General features: G+C 35.2%; 1 protein-coding gene across 8 annotated transcripts; it reads right to left on the bottom strand.

Annotated features, from left to right (window-relative positions):
• Window positions 1–1,843: 1,843 nt before the first annotated feature.
• Window positions 1,844–8,021, bottom strand: LOC129313485 (uncharacterized). Of its 8 annotated transcripts, none has more exons than XR_008593970.1 (3): window positions 7,899–8,021; window positions 2,838–7,770; window positions 1,844–2,718 (listed from the first exon to the last, which is right to left on the bottom strand). XR_008593970.1 is itself a non-coding variant. In XM_054956642.1 (3 exons), exon 3 carries the CDS (start codon window positions 2,984–2,986, stop codon window positions 2,324–2,326), a length of 663 nt encoding a protein of 220 aa, XP_054812617.1. In that variant the 5' UTR covers window positions 2,987–4,168; window positions 7,566–7,770; window positions 7,899–8,021; the 3' UTR covers window positions 1,844–2,323. The 8 variants fall into 8 exon arrangements, 3 of the variants coding, with proteins under 3 accessions (XP_054812617.1, XP_054812618.1, XP_054812616.1); XR_008593969.1 differs by having other exon boundaries at window positions 1,844–4,168; window positions 4,779–7,770; XR_008593971.1 differs by having other exon boundaries at window positions 7,566–7,770.
• Between the last annotated feature and the right edge of the window lie 1,277 nt (window positions 8,022–9,298).

Here is a 9,298-nt window from a genome sequence, read left to right as displayed (position 1 = left end):
GCGGTGCATTGTTTGGCATCATGGCTATGCTTCGTTATGTTCTTGTTAGGAATTTATTAATGTATTTTGATTCTAGTCTCAAGCCAGATTACAATGCTTAGAACATGGGAATTAATGCCACTAAGAGAGAAGATATAATTATTGGCTAGTTTATTTTCTATAGCAGTTTTTTCCCCTGCCCTGAGGTTCAAGAAAAACTAACAAGTTAAAATTAAGACCGTATATATGTGGTAAAGTTAAGATCTCGTGTGATTGATGCGCAAGCACTCACGCAACTTCTTTTTATTAATTTTTTTACAGTTTCATTTCAAAAGAAAGCTACACAACTTTGAATTGTTTTTGTTACTAATATGTTGTCCTATGCTTATTTTGTTTTTGTTACTTGCAAATTTGTGTATGTTGTCACTTTGGTTAGCATTGTTTATTTTTATTATGGGGATCTGGTGTTTCAGGAAATGATCCTCAGCATGGAAGCCACCCTCAAGATCTGAATATAAATATTAGAGATTTAAAAGAGTTCATCTCTCCTCATTTGTTACATATTTGAGGAACAAGAGGCCCCTAGATCAAGATAAGTGATTCACAGATTATTGCTTCAATCTCGGACATTAAAATTTGGGAAGGACAGAAGATATATTCTTAGTCATGATTACATGTATCTAAAGGTATTAAACTTCATATATTTATTATTCATTTTTTTGTTGGTTTTTGCAATATAAATTTTACATAGTAATATTCTATATTTCATAAAGATAGATATTCTTATCATGTCTTTTGTCATTCATTGTAATATGTTGATCTTCACTTTGATTGTTGGTTGGGTAGTCATTCTTATTCATGAAATGAGCATTTAAGTCTAAGGAAATGTTGTTGTCCCTGCTGTCTTTTTCATTGGCTAAAGCATTTAAATCAAAAGAAAAAGAACACTTTTTCATGATAGAAGATTGAAAACCCATTAGTGGTGGTAGTCTTTTTTTATGTGTTTGTTTTTTTTTTATTTTGCCCTTCGACTCCCTTTTAAAAGGATGCATCTTCTCAAAATTCATCCTAACTAATTCTTTTTAACCCTCGCCAATAAGTGCATGGTAAAATAAGAGTAGCTTTTTCACTATCAAGGGAGTAACTTTTGTTATATCCGTAAAGTAGGAGAAAATATAAAAAAATAATATTGTACTCTTTCCGTTAAAGAATGTAAAGCATTTTTAAGGAGTTGGATGTTTAACAATGTAAGATATTTTTAGTTTTTTGAGGTGTAATTATTGTCTTTTTTTAAAAGTGCTTCTATTGATAATAACTTTATATTTATTGTAAGGTATTTAATAGAGGTAAATATAAAAAGATAAGGTTAGTTGAAAAGTAGGTAACTATTTTATTGAGAGGTGAGATTTAATTAAAAATGTCTTATATTTTTTAATGAAGGGAGTATTGATTAATTACACTTTTTGCTTTTTCATTTGAGAGATAGTTTTGAAATTTATTTATAATTATTTATTATACATTTATTGTATTAATATTAATGAGATTAGTAAAAATAATTTATAAATAAAACCAGCAAGTATGTTTTTACCATTTATTATATTCGACTTGTACATGATTAAGATTGAGATTATTAATGAAAGCTAAACATTTCCATGATGGATAAGACAATATAGGTTAGATGTTAATTACAATTTATTTTTTTATAAAAATTATTTTCAGATGCTTGAAAGAATTGTGACAGAGCATAAATAATTCTCTGCTTCGAGCATTCCTCCATGGCACCCTCAAGGCTTCTGAATAAATTCTAACACGGCATCGAACTAAAGCCTCCACATGCTTCCCTCTTATTAGCACAAAGTAGCAATTACGTTGACATCTTAGCTTGTTTTTTTTTATTTTACCAAAGAGAATCTCCATTAAAGGAAACATAAGAGTTTACAAACTGGAAATAATGAAAGCAACATAATAGTCAAAAGCCAAAATGGCAAAGACCTAGAATAAGACAAAACAAAAGAAGCTGCAACAAATCAACCAATTCCTTCTTTGTCACGATTCAACACAGGATGCTAGAAAGAAGACTAAAAACGATCAAAGTCCTTGAGGAGAAGACAAATAAGAGGAGGTAGTGGACAGAAGACCCATCCATTTGCATCCACATCCTTTAAAGTGGAGGCTGCCATCCAATCAGCAGCAGAATTACCTTCACGTTTGACAAACGAAAAGGAGAGAAAATGCAAGGACTTTATGATAGTCAATAAATCTTCCAGCAACCCATGACAAGGCCAAGGAAAATAAGAAATATTCCTGTGAATCAAGGCTTGAAAGAGATCAAGACAATCCAGCTCTATAATAACCTTGCTTCATTAAATTCAGAGGCTAATTGTACTTCTTTCTTGCAAGCCAAAAGTTCAGATAAAAAGCCAGAATCAGCATCAACAACCTTACGCCAGCCTTTAAGAAAGGACCCAGAGCTGTCACAAGCAATGATGCCAATGGCTGCCATTTTTTTAGCTTCTGAAAATGCTCCATCACAATTAATTTTAACAATACCAGAATCTGGGGGCTTCCAGACAGAGTTGAAAATCTCAGAGGACCTAGTAATATTTGGTAATGAGTGATTAATCTTCCAGAATTCATTCACTGCTGCAGCTGTTGATATTAAAACTTGGCTGGGATTTGGAGCTGCTGCATTAAAGACTGATACAGACCTGGTTTTCCAAATATTCCAGCATAGGCAAGCTATATAAGATTTGTCATAATCAGTAATTGGACTATCATCAGCCACGAAGAGATCGTACCAATTTGCAAATGAGGATATATGCATGGGATTAATTATTAAAGTCAGAGGGGAGCCATACCATATTTTTCTAGACCAATCACAAAGCAGTAACATGTGTTCTATAGATTCTGATCGAGATTTGCAAAAAGGGCAAAGAAGGTCAGCAGCACATTTCCTTGAGAAAAGAGCCTCCCGTGTTGCCAGTACTCCACTTAGAGCTTTCCACATGAAATGCTTAGCTTTAGGATGAATATTTAGATTTCACACATTCCTCCAAAGAGTCTTCGGGAACTCAATAGAAGAGCTAGGATTAGTCATGATCACAAGGTGGTGTCGGTCATATTCTGACTTATACCCAAGTTTAGCACTGTATTTTCCATTATTAGCTCCAGTTCAAACAATCACATCTGAAGAGGGATACAAAGGTATTCAGATTTTTTGAATTTGATTAATGGTGATTGTCGAAGCTGTAGATAAAATGGGTTGTAAATCCCAAGTCTCGTTGGAAATAAGGTCTTGAACTTTAAGATTTTTATCTGTGATAGCACTATCACAGGGCACAGCCTTGAAGTTAGGCAATCTAGCTATCCATGGATCAATCCAGACTAAGATATCAGACCCATATCCCACTCTATAACAAGCATCTTTTAAGAGTATGTCACGACCTTGCAAAATGCTACTCCAAGCCCATGAGGCTCGTGGCCCTTTTTTAGCCTGAAGGAAGGAACTAGTAGGAAAATAGACTGCCTTAAGAACTTGTACCCATAATTGACTAGGGTTCTACAATGCTCGCCATGCTGTTTGGGCTAGAAGCGCATCATTAAAATTCATAAAGTCATGAAAACCAAGGCCCCCGTCCTTCTTTGGGGCACATGGTTTGCTCCAAGCTTTCCAATGAATGGAATTCCTAGAATCAGACTGCCCCCGAAAGAAATTAGCAACAAGACTGTTCAATTCAGTACATGTCTTCCTAGGAAATTTGAAACAAGTCATAGGATAAATAGGGATAGCATTAATTACGGACTTTATCATAACTTCTCTACCAAGCAAAGGAAAGAAATTGACTTTTCTAGTTGTGAACTTTGTTGCCCACTTTGTCCCTCACAAAGGCAAGAGCAGCAACTTTTGAAAGCCCCCATAAAATTGGTAAGCCTAAATATGAGCCTGGATTATCCACAGCATTAACATGAAGGAAAGAATAAACTTCATCCTTAACAACTTATGTAGTATTTGCAGAGAAAAATAATGATGACTTATCATATTTAATACGCTAACCTGAAGTGTTGCAATAGGATTGAAGGAGCTCTTTAATGATGCTGTAATTTTTTCTATCAGCATGAAGAAATAAAATTGTGTCATCAGCAAACAGGCAATGAGTCAACATTGGGCATTCATCAGTAATTTTGATTCCTGTTAAGTCACCATTTGTAGTATGCTTACTTAGCATAAGAGATAACATATTGGTAGCAATTATGAAGAGGTATAGAGATAGTAGGTCACCTTGCCTCACCCCTCTTTCTGGCTAAATGTGAGCAATGTTTTTACTAGAAACTTGAATATTAAAAGCGGGACACATCACACATTTCATAATCCATTTTATCCAAGTTTTATAAAATCCCATCTTGGCTAAGACAGCCTCAATGAAATCCCATTCTAGCCGGTCGAAAGCTTTATTCATATACATTTTAAAGGCAAAGAAACAGTCATTTCGCGCTCTATGCATTTTTAAAAAATGAAACACCTCATGCACTAGGATGATATTATCATGGATAAGCCAGCTAAGGACAAAATCCCTTTGACTTTCAGAAACACAGTTGCCCAAAATACCCTTAAATCTGTTGGCCAAGACTTTTGAGAGGGCTTTGAAGGCAAAATTACAAAGACTTATAGGCCTAAATTGGCTAATCGTTTCAGGCCTTTCAATCTTAGGTATAAGAGTCAAATTTATTTCATTCAGGGAGCCAGGATCTTTATCTTTAAACAGAATATTATTAACAAGCAGAAAAAGAGAGTCACTGACCTCCTCCCAAGAAGATTGATAAAAGTGACCATTAAATCTGTCAGGCCCCGGAGCTTTGGATCCCTCAAGTTAGAAGACAGCTTGCTTGAGTTCTTCTCTAGTAATGGATGAAATTAACTAGTCGTTCTGAGAATCATTAATACAGGGTTGGATATAGCTTAAAATAAGATTAAGATCCTGAATGTGACTCTTAGTGAAGAGGTCTTGATAAAAGTCAGAGATTAGGCTAGCCACTTCTTGCTTAAAATCAAACCATTGGCCAGAGCTATCACGCAATTTAACAATTTGATTTCTTTGCCTTCTAGTTTTGGTTGAAGCATGGAAGAAATGAGTATTAAGATCACCTCCAGCTAACCCGAGACCTCTACCACCAGTAAGATTCTTCAAGTTTCCATAGTCTTTCCAGATCCTTAGTAAGAGAAGAAATCTCTTCTTTGATCTTAGAGGTGAGAATACCTTCATTAAGATTTGCAAGCTGCTGTAGAGTACGATCTATTTCCTTCCTATTATTAGGGAAGGCCTTTCTACCCCATTTAACTAAAGCACGATTGTAACTTTTAGTACAAGAGATGAATTAAGGGACCAGTTAGGATAAAGGGTCTTCAATATACCAAGAATTTTTAACAATATTTTTAAAATCAGGATGAGAAGCCCAATTAATTTCATACTTGAAGGCCTAGGGAGTTATTCTATCTTGATAGCACAAGCAGACAAGCAGGAAATGGTGATTTAGGGCAACTGGATCAACATGGATAGCCAAAGATTTAGGGAAAGACTCCCTGAATGCTGAGTTAGCCATAGCCCGATCAATTCTTTCTTTAACACAATTCTCATTAACCCTCTGATTACACCAGGTGAATCAAGAACCCTTAATTTCCAAATCAACCAAATCATAGTTTGTTGCAAAAATTTGGAAGTTTAAAACTCTTTTAATTGGGTGGGGGTTGCCTCCTAATTTTTCAGCCAATGAAAATAAGTTATTAAAATCACCAATGCATAACCAGGAACCATTTACCCCCTTAGCCCATTGACCGATCTCATTCCAAATCAGTTTTCAGTCTGACTCAACAGGAGGGCTATATATACATGAGACAAAAGTGGGAACCTACTATACCATGGAGGCCAAAGCTAAATGAATATAATTTTTACAAGAGGATAAAAGTTGACAAGATACATCATTCTTCCACCAAAGGGTTAGGCCCCCTGAGAGTCCTAATGGATCCACGTACCATGCATTCTTCATATCACAACTTTTTTTTAATGCGATCTAGATAAGATGCCCGTTGCTTAGTCTTCATGAGAAAAACAAGTGCTGGCTTATTTTTAGAAATAACCTCCTTGAGGTTTTTTATTGCCAAAGGTTTTCCAAGCCCTTGGCAGTTCCACGATAATAGATTCATGGCCCCTTAGTGGCTTTATGAGGCAAGCCACCGGAGCCTTCAGCAAGAGAAGTGGAGATAGAACCATCTGAGTTAGAGTTAAACTTGAACCAATCCTTAAGCAAGTCGATCTCAACCGCAATAGGGACATTAACCAGATTGTCATCTCCAATAGTAGAATCATTCACACATTTTGAAAGAGAGGATGATCTGTTTCTAGCTCTACTTGAAGTTTTAACACAATATCGAGACTTTTGGGCTTCAGATTTGAATGAGTTTCAGGGGTATCTGTGCTAGCATCAATAGGTTCCAAAAATAAATTTCACCTTTTCAGGGGTCTACTAGCATCCGTGACCTCAAAGTCATGTTACAAGTCCACACGTTTGAGCTTTATTGATACTTTAGTTAACAGGGATACAGGAACATACGGGATAATGGCCTTAGAATTACCAGATTCAACAGTATTTAGACTTTTCTTGAATGGGCTCCGTAGACTTTTAATTCTTCTACCAGGGGTGATTGACCTGTCATTAGACAAAGTAACTTTTGATACCAAAAAGGATGGCCCAATATCTTCAACAGACCTTGGCCCAATATTGAGAGGAGGATTATGAGTCATAAGAATAGGCTTAGAAATGGTAGGGCTCAAATGAGGATGATCTGAGTTTCGGTGGTTTCGGATGATGTGGCAGGGGGCAGATTCCATACTTGATTTACGTTCATTACCACTACTAACATGGAGGGGACATTCTGCTATGTCAGAGTAACAGTTTTGGCTTTGAATTGGCACGCGCCACCATCTTCCTCCTACTATCTTTCTCAGTCCATTCTTCCTTAAAATGAATCAGATTAGCATCAATTAGCTTAGCTGCTAAAGTTGAAAGCCAAGATCCATACCAATATTTTTTATCTTCCTCCCTTAGAATAGGAGGTTGACTACGATAGTTACGACTATCGTGGCCAATAATACCACAACAAAAGCAAAAACTTTATAACTGTTCATATTTGATCCAGAAATCAGAGCTATTAGGCTTAGTAGACCATAAACCAGGAAGCAAAGGCTTAGTAGTGTCAATGAGAATTTGAACATGAAGAAAATTACACAATATTCTTCCCTTAGGCTCAGGGTGTTTAACCCAGACGATATCCCCCACTTGAGAACCCATATGAATGGCATTTTCTAGACACAAAGTTGCATTGGGAAGATTATGGAATTGAACCCAGAATGGAACAAGATTAAAATTAACTTCCTCAACTGTCGAATAGTCGTCTTATAATTGTAGACTCATAATGCAAGAGTGAACTAACCATAGGCGTCCACACAGAATGCGCTCTCTGTTCTCAAAAGATTCACAATGAAAAATGAAGATATTCGGAATACCAGCATTTATGGCATCAACATCCTCACCTTCTTTCAAGCCCCATCAATCTTGAATGACATAGAGGACCGATTGACGATTTTGCTTTCTCTTGAAAAATATTTTCTCGATTAGAGCACCACCTGTCCGTCTCGCTACTGACGGAGATTTTCAGACAAGATGCAACCTCTTCTTGGAATTTCAGGAGCTGCCCTCCCCTTCTGCCATAGTCAAGAAAGGAAAAAGAGAAGGAACCTAGAAAAAAGAAAGGGAAGACAAAGAAAGAATCAGAAGAAGAAGAAGAAGAAATAGAGGAAGAAACCAAATAAATCCTTACAGAAAACAACTCTAAAAACTCTATCATAGTAGGTGATGGAGCTCACACAAAACCACAAAAGAGTACCCCTCACTAACAGTCACCATTGGTGACGACTACTCCTCCCTCAGAGAGAAACCCTATGCTCGATAGAGAGCAACCATAAACTAGTTGGTTTTAAACCCTACATTAGGGGTGTTCAGGCCCGGTATTGTCCCGATCATATCAGAACGGGTCTTGTCCCGACTCGAAATTAATCGGGACGGGACTTTACAGAACGAGATAAAAAAAGGGTTCGGGACGGGACACGGGATTACCATCGGGACGTCCCGTCCCGTCCCGAATATTATATATATTATTTTTTATTTTAAATATATTAATTATATTAATATAATTTATACTTATATTAAGTATATCAATTATACTTTTAATACTTGCAATTCTTATTTAAAACTAAAATTTTTTTATATTGATAGTTTTAATGGCATGGAATAAACATGGCGATATCTTTCTTTATAATATATTAATTATATTAATATAATTTATTTTTATATCTATCTATTTAATAACTTTTATTTATAACATATTTCTTGCTTATTTTTAGAAGAGTAATTAGCTTAGTACATCTTCACTAAAGTAGAAGAACAATGATTTGATGTTGTGTTTGACTTGCCTGTTGTTGCTAATCTTATAGCATAAAGATCACTTATATTTGTTATTATAATATGTAGTTGTGATTAATATAATTCAATAATTGATTTTAAATTATTTTTATTTATGTGCTTGTGTTGTTTTGATTTTAAACTTAATAAATTATATGATTTAAAATTTTAATGAACATTATTATCTAGATTTTTTTTGATATTATTTCATTCATCGGGACGACGGGACGTCCCGATCTTGTCCTGGTTCCGTCCCGACTCTTAACAGAACGGGACAACTTTCGGAACGGGACGGGACGGGACATGGGACCAAAATTCAGTCCCGATCTTTTTTTCAGGACGGGACACGGGACGGGGGTGTCCTGGTCTCGTCCCGTCCCGTGAACACCTCTACCCTACATCTTAGCTTGTTGGCCGTTGCCACCTTTTTACTGAATCATCCTCTTGGCTCTTGCAGCTAAAAATTAAGATTTTTTTGCTTATTAATTATAATTTTAAATTTAATATTTTTTAAAAAATATTAAATTAATCATAAAAATATATAAAAATTTATTTTTATTTTTATCATTATATATTTCAACTAGTTTTTAAATCAAAGTATTTAAATAAATTTTAATTTATTTAATTGGCTTTTGAAAAAAAATTCAAACATAAATTTTGTTACAGTTATAAATTTTTTTCTTAACCTTAATTTCAAATTTTTTAATATAAACACACACTAAATACCCTAACTCACTTTAGAAGCTCATTTTTTTTTTTAATCCAAGAATTTTCATCGTGTAATGGGCTCCCCACTAAGGTTAGG

The sequence above is a fragment of the Prosopis cineraria genome, unplaced genomic scaffold (genome assembly GCF_029017545.1).
Source record: "Prosopis cineraria cultivar Desert tree isolate PC_DT_omini unplaced genomic scaffold, ASM2901754v1 PC6, whole genome shotgun sequence".
Classification (NCBI taxonomy): Eukaryota; Viridiplantae; Streptophyta; class Magnoliopsida; order Fabales; family Fabaceae; genus Prosopis; species Prosopis cineraria.
Note: the sequence above shows the minus strand (reverse complement) of the source record. Positions and strands in the feature narration are given on the sequence as shown.